The 26453-nt window shown below is 36.2% G+C and overlaps 2 protein-coding genes across 2 annotated transcripts; one reads left to right on the top strand and one right to left on the bottom strand.

Moving 5' to 3' along the window:
- The first annotated feature begins 4557 nt into the window (after positions 1-4557).
- On the top strand, positions 4558-8566 carry LOC111405441 (BTB/POZ domain-containing protein At5g03250-like). The gene is made up of 4 exons (XM_023034327.1): positions 4558-4933; positions 5657-5726; positions 6201-7406; positions 7965-8566. Exons 1-4 carry the CDS (start codon positions 4875-4877, stop codon positions 8535-8537), a joined length of 1908 nt encoding a protein of 635 aa, XP_022890095.1. The 5' UTR covers positions 4558-4874; the 3' UTR covers positions 8538-8566.
- A 369-nt stretch (positions 8567-8935) lies between these two features.
- LOC111405440 lies at positions 8936-12828 on the bottom strand. The gene is made up of 2 exons (XM_023034326.1): positions 12267-12828; positions 8936-11086 (listed from the first exon to the last, which is right to left on the bottom strand). Exons 1-2 carry the CDS (start codon positions 12504-12506, stop codon positions 9218-9220), a joined length of 2109 nt encoding a protein of 702 aa, XP_022890094.1. The 5' UTR covers positions 12507-12828; the 3' UTR covers positions 8936-9217.
- Between the last annotated feature and the right edge of the window lie 13625 nt (positions 12829-26453).

Here is a 26453-nt window from a genome sequence, read left to right as displayed (position 1 = left end):
GTTGGGACTGAATCTTGTCGTCCCTTTGTTGCCCTGAAGTAGGCCCGCCGTAATTCCTTCTTGAATAATCCTAGCGAGTTCCCCGGACTCCATGGTCACTGATCTTGAGGCCGAGGTCACATGTGGTATACCCGAGGCCCCTGCTCTGCCATTGTCAGGGACATGTGCTCGAGCTCGAGCATCAGCCATAAAACCCCCATGGGGTGCTGGTGTGGGTGACGGATGCGAATTTCTTTGACTTAGCAGCTGAGTCAGTGCGGCGACCTGTTGTCTGAGCTCTTCAAAGGCTCCAGTAGTGACGACTGCCGGCTGGGGCTCCGGCACTTCTGATGATTCCTCTTGAGGAACAGGGATATCCTCAGGAAGGGGTTGGTTTGGAGCGGATGAGCTTGCTGGTGGAAGACCTGAACGTGTGTTTACCATGGCTTTTGGTAGCGATTCCCACAGACGGCGCCAATGATGCTACCAAAAATCGTACCTGTAGATTTTCCGAGCTTGATGACGGATGAGGAGCACGAACGTGATCTTTCGATGCCTGAAACAAAGGCAACGAGGTGTGTTCTCGTCGCCCCTCCAATGCTTAAGTCAGAAAGGGAAATATATGCGTGAGGCTATGCGCTGAAGAACAATGAAAAACGTACCTGAATAATGGTTCAAGGTTCTGTATTTATAGTAGTAAGTGACATTCTCCTAATTGGACTCAACTAGCTGGATGTCCTCATCTGTTGAAGTTCTGAATAGTTAAGGAGTTGGTTGAATTCCAGAATTATACGTGAGATAGGATTCTTGTGGGAGTTAAGATTCCTAATTGCGTAGGAATTCTAAAGGGTTAACAATCGTCAGTAGTGAGGGGAGGACGTGCACGAGGACTATACCCGAGGACAAATGTTTGCAATACGCGAAGCATCATGAGATGTGGTCGGGCATACTGTCTCGAGGATGGTCATGCCCGAGGACACCGCATATAGATTTATACTTTTATCAAAAAACAGTCGTCGGGAATGTTGTGATTGGGGATATTGGAAAATGTCCCCATCAATATATATGCCGATTTTTATCATTTATGTCTAACTTGTGGTTCGATAATTACCACGAAGGTAATATAGTTGCTATTCTGCCCTCTGGGGCATAGCCTAGTGGTGCAAAGGATAGGAGTAAGGTTATCTCATTCCTTGCTGGCAGGCGCAGTGTGGAGGTTCAATTCTTGAAACATGGAATTGGACTCCTTGTAGGCGTAGTGTACATGCAGCTTTTGTTCTTTGGCCTGTTGGGGCACATCCCGCGATTTACCTCCCTTACAAAACTCTAGGGACGAGACGATGGAAGCCCTCAAGATTGGGGTTTAACCTTTTTTTTTAGTTGTTATTGCATACTACATAGACAAACAATGGATACTACCAAAAAATATTGCATTTAATTAAAGTAATTAAAGTTTCCATAATGGAATAAATAATTTTAATACATTAATGAGCATTATTATTATAGAATTTAATTGTGAAACTTAATCAGTAGTTTTACATTTGATAATGTTTCGTTAACACAATAGTAATTGATAAATTAGCTCGACAATTCAACCACGATTTTGGTGGTATAATATATATATTTGTCATGTTTTTTAATTTAATTGTGAAAGATGGGCTAAAATTTATAGAAGGACAATTAGGAAAATTAGGTACACTCTTAACTATATTACGATCTCTACTAGTAAGTATTACTAACATATATTCAATGGTTTATGTATAGAAAATGAACCAAGAGCTAAAACATTTGCTCTCGGCTGTAGGTTACGTAATGAAATTCAACTTATCTTATGCTACAATCTTGTAAATGCTACAAATATTGCACTGCTTGTTACAACAACCGCACTCACACCGTCTAGAATTTGATTTACAATAATATGATTAGCAAATTTCGTTATGTGAGAATTTTTTTAAAAACTTTTTTACGATACTACATATAACTTTTCAAGCATATATTATTTAACTAGTCCACTCATTCTCAATCATTTTTATTATATAGTCAATTATTTCAATATTTATAAGACATTTCCCATTTTTCTAAATGTCGAAGTAGTGATGGAGATTAAATTTTGAAAATATTTGGAGGAACTGCCTATTTTATTTCCTTTAGCTTCAGTAATGGACATTATATTTAATTCGAAATGTACAAAATATATGATAAAAGGAGTTTCTAATAAACTAGGATGCATTTTGTTTGCTATTTTCAAGTTTTTTTCAGATTTACAAAACACTGAAAACATGTTTGGCCAAGTATTTCTAAAAATGTATTTTCGAAAACGAGGATAAACTTATAACGTAAAACTCAAAACGTATTTTTGACTTTTTGAGTGTTTAAGTTAAAATTTTGAAAACACTCAAAATATTACAAAATAAAATTTTAAAATATAAAAATATAACAAAATAAAAATATAAAATTGTAAAAAATAAAATTTCTAAAATTTTAAAAAATAAAAATCAAGAAAAACAATTCAAAAATTAAAAGTTATAAAAATTTCCAAAAAAAAAAAAAATGGTTCAAGCTTTTAATGATTATTTATTCAAAAATTCTAAAACATATTTTAGTGATCACAGGTAAAAATATTCTTAATCCACATCATTAATTTTTTTTATTTCATATATTTTAAACTCAATTTATTATTTATATTTATTTTCTTTTGTTGCGAGAAAAAATATTATAAAATTCGTCAAATTTAAAATGTAATATTACACGATAATATATTAACATGAAATAAATTTATTTTTACTAAATAATCAAATTTTATTGAAAAAATGTCAAAATAATTTTCAAAATTTCAAAACAAGCGTGTTTTTCTAGTTTTCTATTTTGAAAAATAATTTTTCAAAATGACAAACTAAATACGTTTTTAGAAATCTTAAAATAGACTCTCGGGACAGGAATTTGAAAATGAACTAAAAACTAAAAATTGAAACACAAATTAAATGGGCCCTTAACTTTTGTATTTCTAGTCATACATGATACTTTGAAGAAAAATTATGTGAGATGTATGAGCTATACATCGAACAGAGTGATAACAATGTTCGATGGCCCTTATAGCAAGGTTTAGTTCGTCTTCACAAGGCAACACGATTAATGGAGTTACATTATTTCTTGAAAAGTTAATTAACACATTAGTACTTCTTCTTCCTTTGCCTATGGTATGTATGGTNGACCGAAGAAGAGAAATGAGGTGGGGTATAGATTGAGTCCTCGGGATACACTCCTCGGGGTATATCAATATTGGCATAGTCAGCTTATATGATATGTTAGTTAGTATGAAGTTCACAAGATTTGGGATCAAAATTGGATTTTTTGTAGCTCCCCGTGTACCGAAGCGAGAAATGGTAAAAAATTTCACGTTAGTTGATAATCTTTTTTAAAACAAGCAGAAGTATTATTTACAAAAGGTCAAGTTTTTGGTCAATTTACAGTTTGCAATTTCTTAACAACTCAAGTGCAATTATAGAGATCATGATACAGAAAAATACAACCTCGACTGAGAAAATGATAAATTTCATGCAGTTAATGAAAAATCAACGTTTTGAAAACTGCTTGGGCTTCGAACTGAAAAAATCCGATCGACAATTGAGATTCTTGCCTTTATTTATAGAATAATGTTATTTGTCATAATGACCCATCCAATTAATTCAAATGTAGGAACATAGAATACATGTTATTGGAGCTATTATTCTATACAATACAAACATGATTGATGATAATGATGATAAGCACCCATTTGGCTCCCATTTTTCCAAATTAAAATGGATGGAATATTTTTTTTTTAAGTGAACGATTGAAAAAGAAAAAATTTTTTTCGATTTATGTGTAATATTATTTTATGAAAAATTGTGTGATTGAAAATAGAAGAAAGAGAAATGAAATTTAATTTAATGGAGGTCAAACGGAGACTAAGAGGTGTTTGTTTCCCATTTTTGTAAAACGAGAATGAAGAATATAATCGTTTTGAAACCAATACAAGAGATAGAAATTCAAATTTGGTGGTTTGAAGTAATGAATAACGATCATATTTTTCATTTTAATGAAGAAAAAATGGAAAACAAATGGGGGTGAAATAACAATACTCTTGTTATCTGAAAATGAGTGTAAAAGAGTATTTATCAAATTTATTCCAATTTTTAGACAAAAACTGCCTATAAAGAAAACATTTCCAAAAACTGTGAAGTCTAGCTAGGACCTAAAAAGAATAGTAAAAAACAAATGACACTTCCTCTAAAACTTGGGACCAAAATGCAATTTATCTAAAACAAATTAATCTAGCTCAAAATCAGGAACCCTTTGGTCCCCCGCCCGTCCAGGAATGGTCACTCCAACGTACCAGCCACTGCAGTGCATGCTGCCAAAAGCACAAGAAAACGAAAATCCGAACAAGATGGAGCTCAAAGCGGAATTTTCCCAATAAAATTTAATTATTTCGGTTTTGGTCATTTCAAGACCTAATACTTTATTTTCTTGATTCCATTACATAAATTAAAAAGCATTAATTATCGTATAGCAAGAAATTCAATAAAATCAAGTTTATGACATCAATCTTGAATCCAAACAAACCCTCTGTTTTGTAACAGCAGCATCACATTTCTCTCCTGGATTTATCATCCTTTAGACTCGGGACAATCCCAATTTTCTTCTGTCTCTACATATTCTCCATCCACAGAAAATAAGGTCACGTAGATGAAATAAAAACTCATTTTTACCAATTCATTGTCAACCCCGCAATTACTTGCACTCTCTTTCCACGTTCGTGATAGTTTTATATATCCATATATATTTGCATAATTAGGATAATTTATATATTGCATTTGTGATATAAGTAGTGAATCAGTGCTGAGTGACACTACATGGCATGCATGAAGTTGGGTTCCAAAGCCGACGTTTTTCTTCTTGATGGCCACACCTGGTTAGTCATTGTCCGTGATCTGAGAATTTTTGAACCCATATTTTTCAATTTTTTCGAATTTTAGGATATAATGGTGTTTTTTTGTTTGATTTCTATAATTTTGACAGAATGGGATTATCTTTACAATTTGTTGTTTTTTAGTGTAATTGTGTATATGTCATTAATATGTTTGAAGCTAATTTCCTAAACCTGCTCTTTTTGGGAAGGAATAGTGATATTCGAAGAATTCAGTCTTAAAACTGGCTTAAAAGTAGAGGATATCTAAATCGTTAGAAATCCACAGTTGAAGCCTCAACTATTGGAGTCATTACATTTAGGCACGGACATCAAATTTGGGTATAAGTATTGTTGTCTGATTAATTAAATAAATCTTTGATTTTGGAACTTCTTTTTTTGTGTAATTTTCATTTTTTTCTTTTTTTTGTTGTGCAATTGTGTCATATATTGGCACTTCTGTTTAATGGTAGAAAAGTTTGTACAATGTATACCCCACATCAGAAGTTCTTGTAAATTGTACAGCGCTATGTATCCGTCAAAGCCATCTATGATATCGTTTAACCCATATATTTTCTCACTGGGAATGTGTACTTCACTGGATTATTAGTTTCTATATAGATACACTGATGCTGTTGTGCCATAGCAGATTCATATGATGCATTGGTTGTGCAAATATTTTGGCTTCTAAAGAATTCAAATTTTCTAAAAATAGATTTTCCTGTGCAGGCTCTGCTCCACTGGGCTTTCCAGTGATGTTTGCATTGAAGTTGGAGAAAAGTCCTTCCGTCTTCACAAGGTCTTATTCATATGTGGAGTTCGAAAATTCGACTGTACATTAACACGTATTGTTAATGAAGTGCAGCATATTTTCACCCTTCTCGTGTTTCCTCTTTCAGTTTCTTTATCTTTCGTTTTTCCTTTCCTTTGCCAGCAACAAGCGAGTGCAGAAAAGAGAATAATGTACATGTAGCATAGAACATCTCTGGAAATGCATTTGTTCTTGTATTTCAATGCGTTGAATAAACCACATAAGCCGCCTTCATGAATTGCCTCACATTTTCTTTTAAATGAGATCTTACTCATTGTATGCATGAGAAACATCAGCGTGTTCTTTGAAGTCCATAAGTTCATGGCATGTTTAATCCTCAGCATTTCCATGTAGAATATAGTATGTAGACTTTCAGTTCTCTTTGACACTTTTTCCTTCTGTTCTTGCCCTTTATCTATTGCTTGTGGACTGTCTTTGACTCCTTTTGTCCATATATTCCAGTTTCCACTGTTGTCCCGGAGCAGGTTTCTGGAAAAACTTATCCGAGAATTTCCTGAGAATGAGAAATGTGTTTTGGAACTTCAAACTATACCTGGCGGAGCAAAAACATTTTTGCTCATAGCCAAGTTCTGTTATGACGTTAAACTTGAACTCACAGTGACTAATGTGGTCAGCCTTAGGTGTGCGGCTGAGTATCTTGAAATGAATGAAGATTATGGAGAAGGAAACCTTATTAAACAAGCCGAAAGTTTTCTCAATGAAGTATTTGGAAGTTGGGTAGACACTTTTAAAGCCCTCGAAACTTGTGAAGACAGCCTTCCCCTTGCAGAAGAACTTCATATAGTTTCACGATGCATTGATCGCCTGGCAACGAAAGCTTGTGCAGAACCAATTCTTATGAGTAGGCCTATGTCAGGACGAAGTGGCGCTCAGAGTCCAGTCAGTACTGTTCTATGGAATGGTATACACTCGACTTCCAACCAACGTACCCCAACTGAGGATTGGTGGTATGAGGACGCGGCATTTCTTAAATTGCCTTTCTTCAAGAGGTTTATACTGGCTGTTGCTACTAAAGGCATGAAACCCCAGAAAATTGCTGAGGTGGTAATGTTCTATGCCAAGAGATATCTCCCCTTAAATGGTAGGCAATCGAGCTTTCAGAATGGAGACAACCGCACGCATGGATCAACGCTTCACATTACATCTGATGCAGATCAGAGGACCCTTCTTGAAGAGATAGTTTGGTTACTACCAAATCAAAAGCGTGTGACGCCCACCAAATTCCTGCTTAAACTTCTGCGAACATCCATGATCCTACAGGCAAGTACATCTTGTCGAGAGAATTTGGAAAGGAAAATCGGGGCCCAATTCGATCAAGCAGTTCTGGAAGATCTTCTAATACCAAACATGGGCTACTCAATGGAGACCCTTTATGACATAGACTGTGTTCAGCGAATCGTCGATCATTTTGTGTTGATGGATCAGGATACCTTAAACCCTCTGGCGAACGAGGACCAGTTTGTAGGAGATTCTCATTCATTTACACCAATGAAAATGCTGGCAAATCTTGTGGACAGCTATCTAGCTGAAGTGGCACCTGATGTTAACTTGAAATTATTGAAATTCCTGTCCCTTGCTGCTGTAATTCCAGAATATGCCCGGCCTGTTGATGATGGAATTTACCGTGCGATTGACATATACCTAAAGGTAAGTAGTCTATGTTAATTCTTTCAATAATTACACATCCACAAATACGGAGAGATATACACTCTAACACGACATATATTCATATGTGGAATATGCGAAACTTGTTGGAACCTGACTGGAATTTGCTTGTGCAATTGATTTGGATATATCTAGGATTAATGAATTAAAGAGAGCACCAGCATCATGAGATTTTTTTCCTTAGTTAAATGGTTCTCAAGTACCTCTTGTGCTCTTTAATGTTTGAAAGTATTGCAAAACATAACATGGGTATCAAGCAGGCACTCAGTGGGGTGGGGAGGCTTAGTTGCACGATGTAATTGAACAACCTCAGCTAAAAGATTAAGCTACTAACGAGTGGAGAAACTGAACATGCACCCTAGTGTGGAGGCTATATATATTATTATTATTATTATTATCAAAGCTAATTCATATACGGAAAACTGTAAACTTATCAGGCCTTGATAACTCACATAGATGCTAGTATTGCTCTTTTAGTAAATTCAATATTGCTAGTTCAATCTTCTCTGTTCTAATGTTGATGGGTTTCTGTATCTTCAGGCACATCCATGGCTAACAGACTCGGAAAGGGAACAGCTCTGTAGGATCATGAATTGCCAGAAGTTGTCATTGGAAGCTAGCACCCATGCAGCTCAGAATGAGAGGCTACCATTGCGCGTCATCGTCCAAGTTCTGTTCTTTGAACAGCTCCGGCTGCGTACATCTGTGTCTGGTTGGCTTTTTGTCTCTGACAACCTCGAGAATTCACAAAACCTAAGTGAGAATCTAGTACCAAGAGATGATTGCATGGTTCCCGTAAGTTCTGGAGGTGAACAGATTGACACGGTTAATGACATGAATGGACGGGTCTCTGAGCTTGAAAAGGAGTGCTTGAATATGAAACAAGAGATAGAGAAGCTCGTAAAGACTAAGGGGAGTTGGGACAATTTCTTTAACAGATTTGCAGTAAAATTTAAGACTAAGTCTTTCGACTTAAAGTCAGTGAAGATGCCCTGCAAAGGCCTAGAAGTAAAAAGCAAAGGCCTAGAAGTGAAAAGGCCTAGAAAAGCAGTTTCAAATGGAAAACAAAATCACGACACATGTAAGTTGGATGATCAAATACCTGATCTTTAAAAAAACTTATGTAATCGTGTCGATTTTTTCTCTTGGAAGCTACTAACAGTTATTTGATCGTATTCTTTTCATTCTGATTCATGGATTACTTATTTTAGTACTCGATTTTCTGTTATATTATATGTTTCTCTTTCCTTTCAGTATCACTTTGCTGTTAATCCATACTCTAATGTTTGAAATATTACTTGAGTATTTTTGAAGCTCGTCCAAATGGAATTTTGCTTTGCTGCTGCAGTTTATTATAACTCCCAGTCTCCCATACTAATCCGTGACATTTTGAGAACTATGGTTTGAATTTCTTCAAAAAGTTGCGTCGAAGAACAAAAATATAGAATCTCATGCAATTTATTTTTACAGAAATCAAGAGTGGGAATTTAGGAATTGACAAGACTTCGTGGGAAGATTCAAATAGCAGTATTATTATAGTATAATGTAAAGAGGTCTCCTATTATTAACTATTAAAATTATATCCAATCCTCTCAAAGACGGAAAGGCCTACCTTCTAATATACATCCCCCAATAGTACACCAGTTAAATACAAGTGAACCTAGTTACTGTTCTCTTCTCAAAAATATACTGGACCCTTTACAATTTTTATTTCTTCCGATTACCAGAAGGGAAGACATCGAAAGATGAAAAACTGTTTGAACTGCTTATCCAACCCAAGTCAAAATTTGTACTTATCTCGGCTTTGTTCTTGATAAGGTAGCCTGAGAACGAGTAAGCATATCAGTCATTGAAGGTGTTTGATAGGCCTGAACGAGGCTGTAGCCATCTGTAGAGTCGCCTCGGGCTGTCGCTCTCTGCCACGAGTGTGAGCTCAGTCCAGACAGAATGTATGCCCTTCCTGATGTCTCATATACACGTCTACTTGCTAACCTCTCTTGCATTTCTTTGAGCTCGGCATCGAGTGCAATACAGAGTCGGTCTTGAGATTTAGCAGACACCGTTTCCGACAGCAATGTCCTGCAGTTCTCGAGGATCGAAACTGCACGAGCTAAATCTCCAGTTTCAGCAGCAGTTCTGGCTTGTGCCATTGCATCAGCTACTCGAAGCCTATTCCGCTGTCTATCAACTTCAATGGATGTTTCCTCTTGTCCAGCCACTGCACGTCTCATAATTCTAACTTCTTCACTTTCTAAGCTAACCGCTTCATTTTTTAAGGGATCATTGTAAATGCATCTCACCTTCAACAATGACGTTTCATCGCTTGATAACTCATCCGGGACACTGACCGAAACCAGAAAGTTCCTTTCTTCATCAGCATAAATATCTCCAACATCCACAGATCCTGTGCGTTGATCAGACATCATGCGATTGGGATAACTTCCTGCTTTTAAAGAGCAAATATGCACTCTAGGGTGAACACATTCGATGCTGACCTGCAGGTTCTTGACAACAACACTCAGAAGGCCTCCGATGCACTGTGCAAAAGCATCCTGGATTACCCTGTCAGTCTCGATGAAAGAAAAAGTTCCACCAGAACTCTCAGAAATTGAGTGCATTGACAATGCATCATGATCTGCACCAAATCCGAAAGCATGGACTGGAATCTTAAAACTGGAACTGTCTTCGGTGTGAAGAGACAAAGGAAGGAGTAACTGACAAGCTGGTTGATTCCTATTGCCATCAGCATTACCGACTGAATTTGTGTCTTGCCCATCAGAAAGTAATATTATACTGGAAACTGGATTCTTTTCCCTTCTATCTTCCATTATTTTGGCACCTTTCCTCAAACCTTCGGCAATGTTTGTCCCTCCAACTGCAACCAAAGAGTTAACGGCTTGCAATGCTAGCTCCCGTCCCGTTTCGGACATCCTTAAAAGGGGGAAAAGTCGGCGGGCATTTGATGAGAAGGCAACTACTGCCAACCTGTCATTCGGACCAAGATTCTGTATCACAAACCCCATAGCGCGCTTTAACAATGCAAGCTTTGCACCTGCCATGCTACCACTGATGTCAAGAACAGTAACAAGGTCAACCGGAGCACGACAAGTTGGAGAAATTTGGGTCAAACTATCCTGGTCCCCACTGGGAATTTCCCTGGAATTTGAAGAAGGAGCTTTCAGATGAAGCAAGATGGTGAAGTCATCAAATGCACTCGACTGTGGAACTGCTGGATATTCTGAGTATGTCTTAATCGTAACTCTACTCCGGTCATCACGATCTTCAGCATTCTTGTTTGACGAGCCTCTCCCAGATGAGTCAATTTGACAATCCAACAGCTCGTCATCGTTGAAAATTGCTGGCTCAGGGCGGTGAAATAGTGATGCATTGCGTCGAGGAGGTAATTGACGGGGCCTTGGCATTAAAGCATCATTCTGGAGTGAACCTTCACGATTGAATCTTGCCCTTCGAACTGGAAGATCCAGGCTCGGGCTCTGCAGAGGAATTTCTTTCCACTTTGCTCTGCAAACCGGGCAAATCTGGTTTCCGTGTTTGACATTTGAAGCAATACAATGGAAATGAAAGGAATGCGAACATTCTGCAGTGAATATGGCATGACCCTCTCCTCGTCTCATCGATCCTAAGCATATTGAGCAGGTCTTCTGAAAATCAAATGAAAACACATGTGGGAAATATGAACCAAATATAAACAGAACATATAAAACATTATACGAGCAGAAAATTTCTAAACAAACATAAAATTAAAGAAGCAGCAGAACAAAATAGAAAACGATGCAAACCTAATTTATATGCAGAACTTATACTCCTTTGATCGCTTCGATTTTTCGGTAATCGTATACAGCAGAATTCAAATACGATCAAAGAAATAGCAATATCACTTATGTTAAGTTCATTAAACAGAAAAGACAGTCGAACTTTCTTTTATTTTGCTACTTCCATCGAATTGTTCTAAACACAAACAGAAATACAGAAAGGAAATAAAAGAAAGATTATTATGTTAGATGTTTTTCATCATTTTGTATGTATTTATTTTTTTGTTTTGCGAATGATTTGCCGCCCCGACTAATGTTTGACGTTGCGCAACGGGGATCGACCTGTTCGTTTTGACAGTTACTTCCAACAGATCTGTTCTTCATTTCAAGGGACACACCTATTCAAACGGTTGCCTCAATTTCTATAAATTTTGGGCGAATTCTCATTTGCAAAACACATTAAAAAAAATATTCTTCTCTCTTTCTCTTGGCATCATCAGTTCTTTTTCGAGTGTTTTCTTGGTTTGATCAAATAGTTACAATTTGAATCAAACGCCTCCATTGTATCCTGAGAGAGATTTTCTATCATACCCCAATCGTGACTTCGTTCGATAGGGGAGAAACATCACTTAAAAGATAACGTTTTTCGTGCTTTGAAGTTCATTAAGTTTTCAGATTTTCTTACATTTTTCTCAACAGATTATACTCAAAACAAGCTGAAGAGAAATCAATTTTCTGTCACAAAAACTACATCGACAAACACAAGAAAATCTTAAGATTATCCCAACGGTTTTCGGTAACTTTGTATTTGTCAGTTTTTATTTCAGCAAGCAAATACACCAAAACATTCCCAACAAACTCAAATTTCTCATTGACATCAACAATAAAGATCCAATCTTCCTTAACAAATTTCTACCTATTCTTCACCCACAAAACACGTTAACTAGCATAAAGAACTCAAACAGATTCCCAGTTTTCACCATAAAGCTGCATACCCGAGAAGAATATAACTTGCACATTGAAAAATATAAAGTTGAATAAATTATATAAGTTCAAGAAACAACCGAACCTTTGAAGAAGGTCTGCTCAAACTCTTAGAAAGCCTAAGCCGATTTAATCCCTGCGACAACGGTGCAGCGGTCCCGACGGCCCCTGGCGATGTCAAAGCATTGCTGGAACGCCTCTCGGGTGGTTGTGCTGGCGGCAAAGAATCATCCTCATCATCATTGTCCAGGGTCTGATTCCTTGGTGTATAGATACACAGATTCATCCCCAGTGCTAGCTTCACTCTATTCCATTTACTTCCCATTTTTTGTTTATAAGATTACTTATACCACGCACTAAAACCCAAACCAGCCTTTTCAAGAAAATAGGATGTGTCGTTTGTTATTGTCAAGAAAATTCAGGAAAAAAAAAATAATGGAAATTTGTTCTTGAAATGGGGTTCAAGAAAATCTAGGAAAATGAAGAAGATGGAATATTCTGGGGAAATGGTACGAAGCGATAATGAAATGAATTTTCGTGGAGAAAATGAGCACGCAACCGGGAGGGAGAGAGAAAGAGAGTGGCGGGGATTGTTGAATATAAAATGAACACGAAACCAGGAGGGAAAGAGTGGCCGGGATGGTTGAATATAAAATGAAATGAATGTAGAAGGCTGACCTTTGCTGTTTTTGTACCGGGTACCGTGGTATAAATGTATGGAGAAGCTGACCTTTAATTTAATCACACGCTTTTTTATATTAAGCCCCGCGCTCGAATAAATTCGTGAAAATTTAAACCTTGATTTTAAATTTTTATTGTCTAATCATGTTTTACGTTTCTTAAAATAATGATAACTTGCAATTGCAATAACATTTATGTGTTACTAACAAGCATTCGAAGATAAAAAATTTATAAGATAATCCAAATTTTATAGTGGTCGGTGAAAAGAAGCTTGTTTGGCCGGAGCATTTGCTTTGTGTAGAATGCGAGAGCAGATGAAACCGGTGAAGAAGGTCCCGAGTTGGAGAATTTTGGACTTGATAGCACCCTCTTACGAATGTAGGTTTGGATGTCATTGCATTTATACAATCATATTGCAAAGTTAATGTAGATAGAAATTAATCCATTGCAAAAGGAAGGCCGTCCAAGATATCATTAGAGTTTGTAGTGAACATAAAGTGAAAAGTTTTGATGATCCATAAATTTCATATTTTTATATTTTTACGCTTCATTATTTTTCTCTAAACAAAGCTATTGCGTACAAATTTAAAGGGAATTGGCCTTCAAACAACATATGAATCTAATAATCTCTTTTCTTCATTTCTATGGTTGAGAAAGTCTAAAATGTCAGACTTTTAGGTTAAAATTAGGTTCAAATATAGTAACTTGTTTGTCATTTGTTAATATCATGTTTCGTCTTTGATTGTGTTTGGTCCCACTTTACTTTAAAATAAAAATAATTACTTGCACGTGACTCGAATCCAAATCAATTATTCGTTAATAATTCGCTCTACTCATTTGACTTAACTTTGTTACAAGGTAAAGTAACTCTGATACAATTCAAATCACAACAAAAACAATTTGTTACCGAATTTGATGAAAATTCCACATTTGCCTCTTTGATTGTTTTTCTTTGCTTGATAGATCGCTACACTCGTTTCTCATTAGCAATTAAAAAAAGAATAATGCTATTTGCAGTCGCTCACTACAGCAATCGACCTATGTGACATATACATGGTAGGTGGTTATTTGATGCATTAATGAATAAAAAACTACCACATTAATGTATCAAATAATCATCTGTCATGTGTATGTTACGTAGGACGACTGCCGCAGTGAGCAACTACGAATAGTATTACTTTTAAAAAAAACGCCCAAGATGATGTCATATCTAATATAATGTGTTGGCAGTTTCTCATTTCTCATATGCTAACAAGAATTATATTGTCAGCTTCAATAAAGCAGTAACAGAAATGTATGCAACAAATCTCAGCTCTTTTTTTCACAGTCGTTGATGTGATGCAAATTCAACTAAAATTTTCTAAATAAATTAAAATGCTAGCCGTCTCAATTTTTTATAATGTGTTATATATTTCGAGATTGTATAATTACAAGGTAATTCTAATATTATATTATTTAAATGTTCACCGAAACATAATTTTTATAGCTTGAGCCAAAAAAATAAATAAATAAAAGGAGAATAACGCATTTTTCTTCTTTGTCGAACTTACAACAATATCTCCATGAAATAATTATTTTACAACCATTTATTTCTACTGAACTTTTTGTCTAATTTTTCCAATTTGACTCTACGCGTTTTTTCTGAATAAATACACGTGTGTACGTGCATGGAAAGGTCAAGACGGTGGCATTGTTCTAAAAATGTATACACAGGCAACGTCGTATCAAAATTGTTTCATAAAGAAAAAAAAAAAAGAAAAAGGTTGAACCCCAACTTTGAGGGCTTCATCAGTCCGTCTCTAAAATTTTGTGAGGGAGGTAAATCACGGGATGTGCTCCAACAGACCAGAGAACAAGAGCTGCCTGTACACTGATTCTACAAGAAGTCCAATTTCATGTTTCATTCATGTCTCAGGAATCGAACTCTCATACTGCATCTGCCAGCAAGGCGTGAGATAACTTCACTCGTGTCCTTTGCACCACTGGACTATGCCCCGAGAAGCCAATATTGTTTCTTTTTAGTACTCTTTCGTCTCTTTAAAGAGTTCATTTTAACTTCTTTTTTATTTTTTTTTCTTTTGGTGCATTCATGAAAACTTAGGGCCTGTTTGGGAGCGATTTGACAATCCAAAAAATTGATTTTTTTATCGTTATTTTACTATTTTAGCCGTCATATTTGACTTCTTTTCTCACAGGTAGATCCCACTTTTCTCCTAACGATCAAAAAATCAATTCTCAAAATCACTCTCAAACAGATCCTTAATAAACTTGCAATTATCTATCTCGTAAAAACATGTGTCCGAACGTGCAAAAACCCTAATATTCAATTACGATCTTAAATAAATTTAACAAACACGCAATCAACTTTAGCACACAATATAGAAAAATTACAACCTCAACATTTAGCAAGTCAGAAAATTCGGCCGGCCCCTTTGGTCAAAGTTTAGGTAATCAAAGACTTTTTCTATTTAGCCCACATTACTAAATCAATTTTGCAACAACCAAAACTTGTGTATTTTTGTAGCCAACATGTACTAATTCAAGGTCTTTGATGAACATTCCATTCTAGAAATTAATATAAATTTTTAGAAATTTCTTCAGCCGTCGATTGTTCTTAAATACTTTTATAATGATACTATAAAAGAAATTGTCAAATTTATACACTAATAAAAATAGTCAAATGGTCGAAGCTTCTATTATTCTAATTCAAGCTTGTGTAAAACTAAATAAATTCAAGTGATATACATGTACACACATCAACATAAGAATTTACGATATAGAATTTCTAAAATTTAAGGATTTTACACAATCAAGAAGGGTCGCAAGTTAATCGTACATTTTTCTTTGGTGAGGACAAAAGATGAAAAATCAACGTCAATTTAAGAATGCTTGTACAAAGGACATTTCAAATTTGTCCATAAAATTTTCAGGCAATGTCATATTTCAATTAAAAATCATAACATGTTGAATTCCATCATAAATAACAACCAACTCTTATTAACGTATTTGGTGTGTAGCTCTCATAACAATCGATCGATCGATCAAGAGAATTTTGGTTTACTAAGATATGCAATCTAATTCAATTGGGATTTGTTTAGAAGACAGAAAATGTATAACATAATAAATAAATTTTTAATTTTTTCGTTATTTTCAATCCACAATACTTAACATGCAGTTAGGATAATGATTCCACATTCAAAAGTAACTATCACATGTAAATAATCATAATTTATGCTAACATATTCTATAATTGTAGAAATAGATGCTGGCTCAAATTGGTTCCGGTCTAGTTCCTAGTTCTAGTATGGGAACCGTGGAAACCAGAAGGTTCTCATTGGATTTTTTTATCTTTTTGGATAAAATATATGACTCAATCTCTAACATTTTTATAAAAAATAATCGGGTTCCTTTTTAATTTTAGACTCGAGCACTTCCCTTCTTCTCTTTGATTCTTTCCTTGTCTCTTTTTATAATTCTTTGATTAATTGATTTTCAAGCCAAATTAGAATATTGGGTAAATATATACCTAAATAAATTTATTTACTATATATAATTTCATTTATAAGATGCGAATTTTTTTTTTTCACTTTGATTACATGATTTTTATATTGTTTTCACTTTGTAAATTTATACCTAAATAAATCTTTGAATGGTATGTTCGATTTTTCTATATTTTGTTAAAAATATCATGTTTGTAGCATTTTTAGAGTTTTTATTAGTGAACATTTTATTTTGACATTTTTAATGTAAAGAACCGGACTGAACCATATCGGAATCGATTGGTTCGGTTCCGGTTCGGTTTCACAGTTAGCTATGGACCAATGGTTCTATTTCTAAAATTTTCATTGGTATTCGGTTCAGTTCGGTTTCTTTTGGAACCGGACCAAATCAGATCGCGCCCACTCCCAGTTTTATATAGAAAGAGTTAGAGGAATTAAATAGGACGAGACGAACCATTCAACTCGCCTAATGTCAGACTCAACTTGGTTCGCGCTTACCTGTAAAATGAGTCAAGCACGAGCCGATTGCTCAACAAAAATGCAACTTGTCATATTTTTTTTATTGAAATTCTCAATTTGACAAGTTTACCAGCGTGCGGCAGGCATGGCCAAAATGCTGCTCGACTCACGCCCTTGGCTTCCCATTTAACAACCCTAGAGAGGGCATAGAAGGAAAAATAAAAGAAATACAAAGGAAGTTGGATCAGTTTGGGCCATTTATGGGCCGTCCCAAATTTTGCAGATGAACCGGGTAGAAATTATATCACACCCTGTTTTTTAAGTTTCATTTTCATAATGAAATTTAAAAGTTATTTGTACAAAAATCAGGTGAAATTTAATTTTAAATAATAATATTATGTAATTAAATTAGTTTGTCCAATTACACACCCTTATTACCACCACCCACGACATTTCACTTTCCAAATCCTAATCATTCATCTCTCCATTCTCTCTCTGTATCACACCACCACAACCCTCCAACGACAACAATAATCACGACCTTCCGGGGACGATATCACCATTACTCCATTATTCCATCGCAATGATCGCCACCACACATCACACAGGAGGCACCGTCGACGATGCCTCTGATGCGCTAATGACACCTTGCTATTCTCCTTTTGTTCAAAGTTTTGCTAGCCACTGCTTAGAGCAACGCCTTTGCGGTGACATTGTGAGCGCCGCGTGATGCCTTTGAGCTTTGATTAGTTTAAAAATGGTATTTCTTGTGATGACAACTTTGAGAATAGCATTGCTCCAGCGACAGTGACAATGGCGTTGTCCGTGCTCAAATGCAGCCAAAGTATTGGTGGTAATTTTTTTGTGATAGCTTAAGCCATCGTCACTGTAGCCAGAGTTGTTGCCAGTGTTTGTTTGTGCTTGACAACATGAGCCCACTAGGCCCGTTGTAGTTGGTGGTTTTTGTGTGTGGTGGTGTGTTGCGATTGGTAATGTTTGCTAGTAGTGGTAGTGTGTTTTGGGTTTTGTGTGTAGTGGTGGTTGTGGTGGTGGTGAAAGTTTGTGGTTTGTGCTGGTTATTAGCGTGAAGTGTTGCTGTAATGGTTTTGAAATGATTTTTGGGAAGTGATTTTTTTGGATTTCATCTTTCGATCTACTTTGCCGAAGTGTTCGGGTGGTGGTGCAGGTTGTGGTAACGTGGTGGTGCTAGTTAGGGGTGTAAGCGGTCCGATTTTACCGATTTTTGACAAATTTTCAAATCAAATCGTTTAAACCGGTTTAAGAAAAATTCAAACCTAAACCAAACCATTTTGAACGATTTGAAAAAAACTCAAACCTAAACCTAACGGTTTGGTCCTGTTTAAAACCGTCGATTTCGTCGTATATTTTTTTTTGTCAGTGTACTTTTATGACATTAATTCATTGAATTCAATATATATTTATATCTTACTAACAATAAATCTAAAACAATCTAAGCCCTTGTTTCAACCAAATTTTCGGGACAAAAAAATGAAAATTTGGACTATTATCACACAAGTCCAATCGCATTTGTTGACCTGTTGTTTCGTGCGTGGGACCCAACTTCCTTTCCAATGGTCAATTTTCTCATTATGATAACATGAAAAATATAACTCGAACAAGGGCTAAATATATCTACTATAACTTTAAATATCTACTAAATCAAAATGAAATCACAATAAAATAAAAGTTAGTTTTTTTTTTTTTCATTTTTGTTCACCTTTTTTAAGCTAATGATGTTATGATAACGTTACAATACAAGTCTACTATACGAGATATAAGGCAAAAAAAAAAAATCGATCCAACAAGACCTCGTGAATATCATATTTGAAAAAAGGTTATTCATTAGACAAAGAGAATAACCAACCACAATAATAAAACAGTTATTTATAATATTTAAACATAACAATTACACAAAGCTTACGTTTGTATGTTGTTACGAAACACATTTAATTTTAGATTCTTACCTCAATTTGTTCAAAAAAATTATTGATTTGAAACTTTATTCGTAGCAAATATTATCATCGAAGGTTTAGGATCTCTGTCTCTGATTTGGTGTAATGGACTATAATTCGACTTTGAAGAGGCGTAAAAAATCTGAAGAAGTTTGTATGGTGCTGGTGGCTCAAGACTGTGTCGGGTGTCGGCTGGAGTTCATCTGAATTCTGAAGAGGAAAATGACTTTTGATAGGTTATGTTAGTTTTGAGATTATTAGATATAAATTAGGATTATTAGGTAATAAATTATTATTATTATTATTTTCAATTTGTGGTTTTTGTTCAATTTCACATAAGTCGTTAACAACAACAAAAAATTATACCTCTCAACAAAAAACTCATGCGGGTGATGCGTGTAGTTGAGATTTAGCCCCCGTTTGGCCCCCATTTTTTGGAAATAAAAATGGATGGAATAGTATTTTCTTGAAAAATGAGTGGTTGAAAAAGATGAAAAAAATTTTGATTTACGTGTGATATTATTTTATGGAAGATTGTGTGGTTGAAAATAAGAGAGAAAAATGGAATGTAATGACATGAAAATCAATGGGGGCCAAACGGGAGCTTATATGTGTCAGAATGCCTATGGAGAGTGATTTATACACTTATTTAGGCCGTTAAAATTGATTATTTTTTATGGCTTAATCCTACGTATATATCGTGTGTATGTTACAATCGATGGAAGATACGAGAATAAAGAAAATAAGCTGGAAAATGACTCAATTGCATCAAGGGCAAAGTCCGAGGACAAGAATGCAATAATCAAAAGTTGAGTCGGAATGCATAACGATGAGTTAAGAACACCGAGAGTCAATTGGAATTGAAGAGAAGTTAATGGGATGAGAAATTTTGGAAAATGATCAAAACACACACTTTAGGAAGTTCAGGGATCAAATTGCAAATTGGCCTCTAAAAAAATTGAACCATGCGTACGCATGGGCCTGCAGGCCTTGTGTACTTAAGGTTGGGAAATGAAACTTCTGAAGCTCATTTGAGTGTGTTATGCGTACAAAAAAATTTGTTTCCTTATTTTGTTTTGGAAAGTCTTTGTTTACAATTTTTTGCACGATATTTATACCAAAAGTCGATAAAAACACGGGGAACCTAATTTTTATCATCTTGGAAGCCGACAAAGAGGAAAAAGAGAGCGGAATATACTTTGAAGAACAAGACTTCATCACTTGGATTCGGAATTGAAGGCATAAAGTGAAGGATTTCAGATTATTTTCATACTTTAATGATTTGGGTGATGTCGTTCTTTTATTTTTCCTGTTTTTCCTACATTAATATGATAAACTAAATATCTTTGTATTGGATGGATGACAAAACTGATTGACTCTTAGTTTTTAATTCAAGACCTTATGTTTTTATCTTAATTCTTGTGTTGTGGTTTCTTTAATATGCATATCCATATTGTTTTAATATTTGCGCACCATTAGGACAATAATTTGCTTATTCGTAGTGTTGGAAAACTCACGGTAAGTAAAACACTGTTATTGGAACGCATGGGAAATGAATGTCAGGAATAATATTTGTGACGTGTACAATCATGTGTGATAATCCTATGCATCAATGTGTGTTTGCCATATGAGTTCGGAGTAGGAATATGATCTTCTCGTGGTAATCATAGGTTTATTATATATTGGGAAAGAATAATAAATAAAAGTGGAATTATCGATCGTCACAATTGCATGAGTTGAGATAGTTGTCATGTGTTGAGAATTAGAACTAAGAGTTGATCAGTGGCGTCGAAAATCCAATACATTCACTCATCTGAATTCTAAAATAAATTCTCATCAATTTTGCAATTTTTAGTTATAGAACTTAATTAGCTATTTAAACAAACATCAACTTTTAGTTAATCACAAGAATTTAATTATATCGAATACACTAGAATTACACTTTATTTTTTGTGGGACGATAACTCTTTCATCACAATTATTACTTGTACAACGAACTCGTACGCTTGCGAAATTTTGACGAACAAGTTTTTGACGCTGTTGCCGGGGAATAACGGTGTTAATTTTAGTTATTAGATATTTTAAATTCGTTTATTTTTATTTCATTTTTAGTTGTTGTTTTTAGACTACCATTACACCGCTTAATTCTCTTGTGTCTCAACACTTTTTAGGCGACTTTAGTTTATGCAAAATCCTGACGAGCCAGATCTCTTTCCAATAGACCACAAAATAGAAAGAACATTTAGAAATCGTAGAAGAGTTCAATGTCAAGCAAGGAGAATGAACGATAACCAAAATCTACCATAGAATTAGGTTAAACTTCACGAGCAAATACCGCAGCCAAATCAATCGAGAACTATCCAGAACGAAGCCCCTATATTAGTTGGAGATTATGTTAATCCAATTCCAGCACCAGTGCAACCAGCTGTAGTATATCCTCCCTTTGGACAACCTAATTTCCACCTTAGACTAGATGTCATCAATTTGTTCTAAAATCACCAAGGCATCAAGTTCTTTGGAAAAGCCACAGAGAATCCTCATGAATATATTTCGGCGTTTCTTATGCTATGTGAGGTAATCAGTCATGAAGGAATATCAACAGATGCATTTCGAATGAGATTATTCCCTTATAACTTGAAAGACACTGCAAGGGAATGATTTCTTTGTTTACCACCTGGGAGTATTCAATCTTAGAACGATATGGTTCAAAAATTCATGATGAATTTTTTTCCACCTTCTCGAGTTCATCAAGTCAGGAATGAAGTCCATACTTTCAAGCAGAAAGATCTCGAGAGCTATCCGGAGGCATGGGAGAGATTCAAGAATTTCTTCAGGAAATGCCCTAGCCTTAACATCCCTGAAAAAGGCTCAGCAATATCTATTCTACTACGGTCTAAAGCAAGAATTCAAAAATATGATAGATGTTTCTGCAGGAGGATCGGTGATGAAACTTGATGTGGATGAGACATATGACTTGTATGAAAGAATAGCTGAGAATCAATTGATGTGGCCAACTGATAGGGAAGCTCCAAGAAAGACAACAGGGTTGCATAATATAGATGCAGTGACAGCATTGGCTGCACAAATGGAAGTTCTTACTATGAAAATGGATATCTATCTCAGTCAGTTAATATGGTATACCAATCTCCACCGGTTTGTGAAGGTTGTGGAGCCGATCATAATACTACGCACTGCCCTCTAGCGTCTACACATGTTAACCGGTCTGAAGAAGTGAGCTATGTGCAGAACTTTCAGAGACAGCAAAATAGTCCATTCTCCAACACATTTAATCCGGGTTGGAGGAATCATCCAAACTTTTCATGGTCTAGCAATCAGGGACAGGGACAAGGACAATGACAAGGACAAGGAGGTAACAATCAGAATAAACCGCCGGGTTTCCAACAGCAGCAACAACAGCAAGGAAATAAATCATCTTTAGAAGATTTGCTAGCTCAATACATTATTAAAACTGAGACCAACTTTCAAAATCAACAGGCCTCAATCAAGAACTTGGAACAACATGTGGGACAGATTGCAGCTGCACTATCAGGTAGAGCTCAAAGGACGTTATCTAGTAACATCGAGACAAACACTAAGGAGCAGGTCAAAGCCATAACTACACGGGGTGGAGTCTAGCTACCAGAAATACATGTAAAGCGGCTAGCAACTATCACAAAAAAGACACCTACCACGGGTGAGGAGCAAGTGGATGAATTAGACAAAACAACAGAGGAAAATCGAATCGAGTCATCAGGCAATCCACAAGTTAAGACAAGCACTCCTATCAAAGCATATGTGTCTCCAATCCCATTTCCAGAGAGACTGCAAAAACATAAGCTAGATAAGCAGCTTCAGAAATTTTTGGATATATTTAAGAAGCTGCACATTAACATACCGTTCGCTGAATCCCTAGCTCAAAAACGCAGCTATGCCAAGTTTATGAAATACATCTTATCAAACAAGAGGAAGCTAGAAGACAATGAAACGGTCATGCTTATTGAGGAGTACAGCGCAATTCTCCAGCACAAATTACCACCGAAACTAAAAGACCCAGTGAGTTTTAATATTTCTTGTAATATTGGTAATTTGTATATAGATAAGGCATTGTGTGAATTTGGAGCTAGCATTAATTTAATGCCTTTATCTCTTTTCAGGAAACTAGGTTTGGGGGAAGCAAAAGCGACTACAATTTCACTGCAGTTAGCCGATAGGTCGATTAAACACCCGTGAGGTATTTGTGAAGATATTTTGGTCAAGGTCGATAAATTTATCTTCCCTGTGGACTTTATTATTCTGGATATGGAAAAAGATCGGGAAGTCCCCCTCATATTGGGTCGTCCATTTTTGGCTACAGGAAAGGCTCTGATAGATGTGCAAAAGGGTCAGTTGATATTGAGGTTAGATGAAGAGGAACTGACAATCAACGTGTTTAGAGCCTTCAGATTTCAGAATGAACCAGATTCTTCCATGCAGATTGACATAATAAAGGAAGCAGTGTCAAAGACATTCAAACTTGATCACCCTCAAGATCCGCTTGAGGCTTGCTTGGTGCATTCTCAGGATTTGCCATCGAAAAAAGAGGAAGCAGAAGAGTGTGCACATTATTTGGCAGTCATACCACCACTGTTCAAACAGTCATGTTTGGAGCTTGGTGAAAGACCCACAAAACCTTTACCATCTATATAGCAAGCTCCAACTCTTGAACTCAAACAGTTTCCCATTCATCAGCGCTATGCGTATTTTGGGGAAAAGAATTCGCTCCCAGTAATTATCTTGAACAATCTTACAGAATCAGAGAAAGATCAACTGCTGAGAGTACTTCGAGAGCACAAGACAGCATTAGGATGGACGATATCAGACATAAAAGGAATCAGCCCTTCGCTTTACATACACAGGATATTGATGGAAGATGATTACAAAGCTTTAGTTGAGCATCAATGCAGATTAAATCTGAATATGCAGGAAGCGGTAAGAAAAGAAGTATTAAAGTTTTTGGATGCAGGGATAATCTATCCCATATCAGACAGTCATTGGGTCAGTCCAGTACAAGGTCCCAAATGAAAATAACGAGCTCATCCCTACACGAACAGTCACTGGTTGGAGAGTCTGCATTGATTATCACAAACTCAACAATGCCACTAGGAAGGATCAATTTTCCCTCCTTTTCATTGACCAAATGTTGGAAAGACTCGCTGGACATGCCTACTACTATTTCTTGGATGGTTATTCGGGGTACAACCAGATTCCTATAGTGCCTGATGATCAAGAGAAGACAACCTTTATATGCCCTTATGGCACTTTTACTTCTAGGAGGATGTTCTTCGGCCTTTGCAATGCTCCAGCCACCTTTCAGCGCTGTATGATGTCTATTTTCTCAGACATGGTGGGACATATTATTGAGGTGTTTATGGATGATTTCTCAGTGTTTGAAAAATCATTTAAGGGGTGCCTTGAACACTTGGGAAAAGTGTTGCAGCGGTGTGAAGACACAAACCTTGTATTAAATTGGAAAAAATATCATTTCATGGTTCAAGAAGGGATTGTGTTAGGGCATTTGATTTCATCACGGGGTATTGAGGTTGATAGAGCTAAGATACAAGTCATCGAAAAACTAACACCACCGGTAATAGTTAAGGGAGTTAGAAGTTTCTTGGGTCACACTGGGTTCTACCGTCGCTTCATCAAAGATTTTTCCAAAATCTTGAAGCCATTATGCAATCTACTGGAAAAAGGGGCCCCATTTCACTTTTCTGAGGAGTGCTTAACAGCTTTCAACATCTTAAAAGAAAAATTGGTTTCTACTTCAGTATTAGCTTCTCTAGATTGGAATTATCCGTTCAAACTTATGTGTGATGCCAATGATCACGTAGTGGGGACGGTGTTGGATCAAAGAAAGGAGAAGAATTCCCATGTTATCCACTATGCCAGTAAGACTTTGGATGAGGCTCAAATGAATTATGCGACTATAGAGAAAGAGCTTTTGGCAGTAGTGTTCGTCGTTGAGAAATTTAGATCATACTTGATTGGGTCAAAAGTGATTGTCTATACGGATCATTCTGCCTTAAAATATCTACTAAGCAAGAAGGATGCAAAGCCGAGGCTTATTCGATAGATACTGCTATTGCAAGAGTTTGATTTGGAGATCAGAGATAAAGAGGGCAGTGAGAATGTTGTGGCAGATCACCTTTCTTGCCTTGAATCGCATGAGTCAAACCCTACAGTGGAGATCAATGAAGTTTTTCCTGATGAAATGCTTTTTCAGATTATCACTACACCATGGTACGCCTATTATGTTAATTATTTGGTCCGCTCCATCATCCCACCAGACTACTCGAGTCACCAAAAGAAGAAATTATTCAGTGACATAAAACACTACTTTTGTGATGATCCAATTCTTTATAGAAGGGGTCCATATCAAATCATACGTCGTTGTGTGCCAGAGGTAGAGCAGCATTAAATATTAGAGTCATGTCACTCTGTACCGTCTGGGGGCCACTTCGCAGCAACTAAGACAACAGCAAAGGTACTACAGTCGGGTTTCTATTAGCCTACGTTGTTCAAGGACGCACATTATATGGTGAAACATCGTGACAAGTGTCAAAGGACTGTAAATATCTCAAGGAAAAACGAGATGCCTTTAAACAACATTTTAGAAGTTAAAATTTTCGACGTTTGGGGCATTGACTTCATGGGACCATTCCCTTCCTCCCACGGTCAACAATACATACTAGTGGTAGTGAACTACGTGTGTAAGTGGGTTGAAACTGTGGCTTTGCCAACTAACGACGAGTGAGTGGTAAATCAGTTCATGAAGAAGAACATTTTCACTCGATAAGGCACTCCGAGGGCAATTATTAGTGATGGTGAAAAGCATTTCTGTAATCGCTTATTTGCATCGCTGTTGGCCAAATATAGAGTAAAACACCGTGTCTCGACTCCGTACCATTGTGTGTAGGTTACAATCAATAAAAGATACGAGAATAAAGAAAATAAGCGGGAAAAATGACTCAATTACATCAAGGGCAAAGTTTGGGGACTAGAATACAATAATTCAAAAGCTGAATTGGACCAAAGAACGATGAGTTGAGAACACCAAGAGTCAATTAGAGTTTAAGAGAAGCTAATGGAACAAGAAATTTTGGAAAAAAATCAAAACACACACTTCAGAAAGTTCAGGGACCAAATTGCAAATTTGCCCCTAAAATAATTGAACTATGCGTACGCATGGGCCTGCAGGCCTTGCGTACACACGGTTGGAAAATTGAACTTCTGAAACTCAATTGAGGCTACTATACGTACGCACCAAATGAACCATGCGTACGCATGGTTCAACTCCGACAAAAAAAATTCTGTTTCCTTATTTTGTTTTGGAAAGTCTTGGTTTGAAATTTTTTGCACCATATTTATAACAAAAGTCGGCTAAAACATGGGAGACCCTAATTTTCTAACATCTTGGAAGCCGACAAAGAGGAAAAAGAGAGCGGAATATACATTGAAGAACAAGATTTCATCACTTGGATTCGAAATTGAAGGCATAAAGTGAAGGATTTCAGATTATTTTCATACTTTAATGATTTGGGTGATGTCGTTCTTTTTCCTGTTTTTCCTACATTAATATGCTAGACTAAATATCTTTGTATTGAATGGATGACAAAACTG

This window comes from Olea europaea, chromosome 12, assembly GCF_002742605.1.
Source record: "Olea europaea var. sylvestris chromosome 12, O_europaea_v1, whole genome shotgun sequence".
Taxonomy (NCBI): domain Eukaryota; kingdom Viridiplantae; phylum Streptophyta; class Magnoliopsida; order Lamiales; family Oleaceae; genus Olea; species Olea europaea.
The sequence above is the reverse complement of the archived record's forward strand: the minus strand, read 5'-3'. Positions and strand labels throughout refer to the sequence as shown.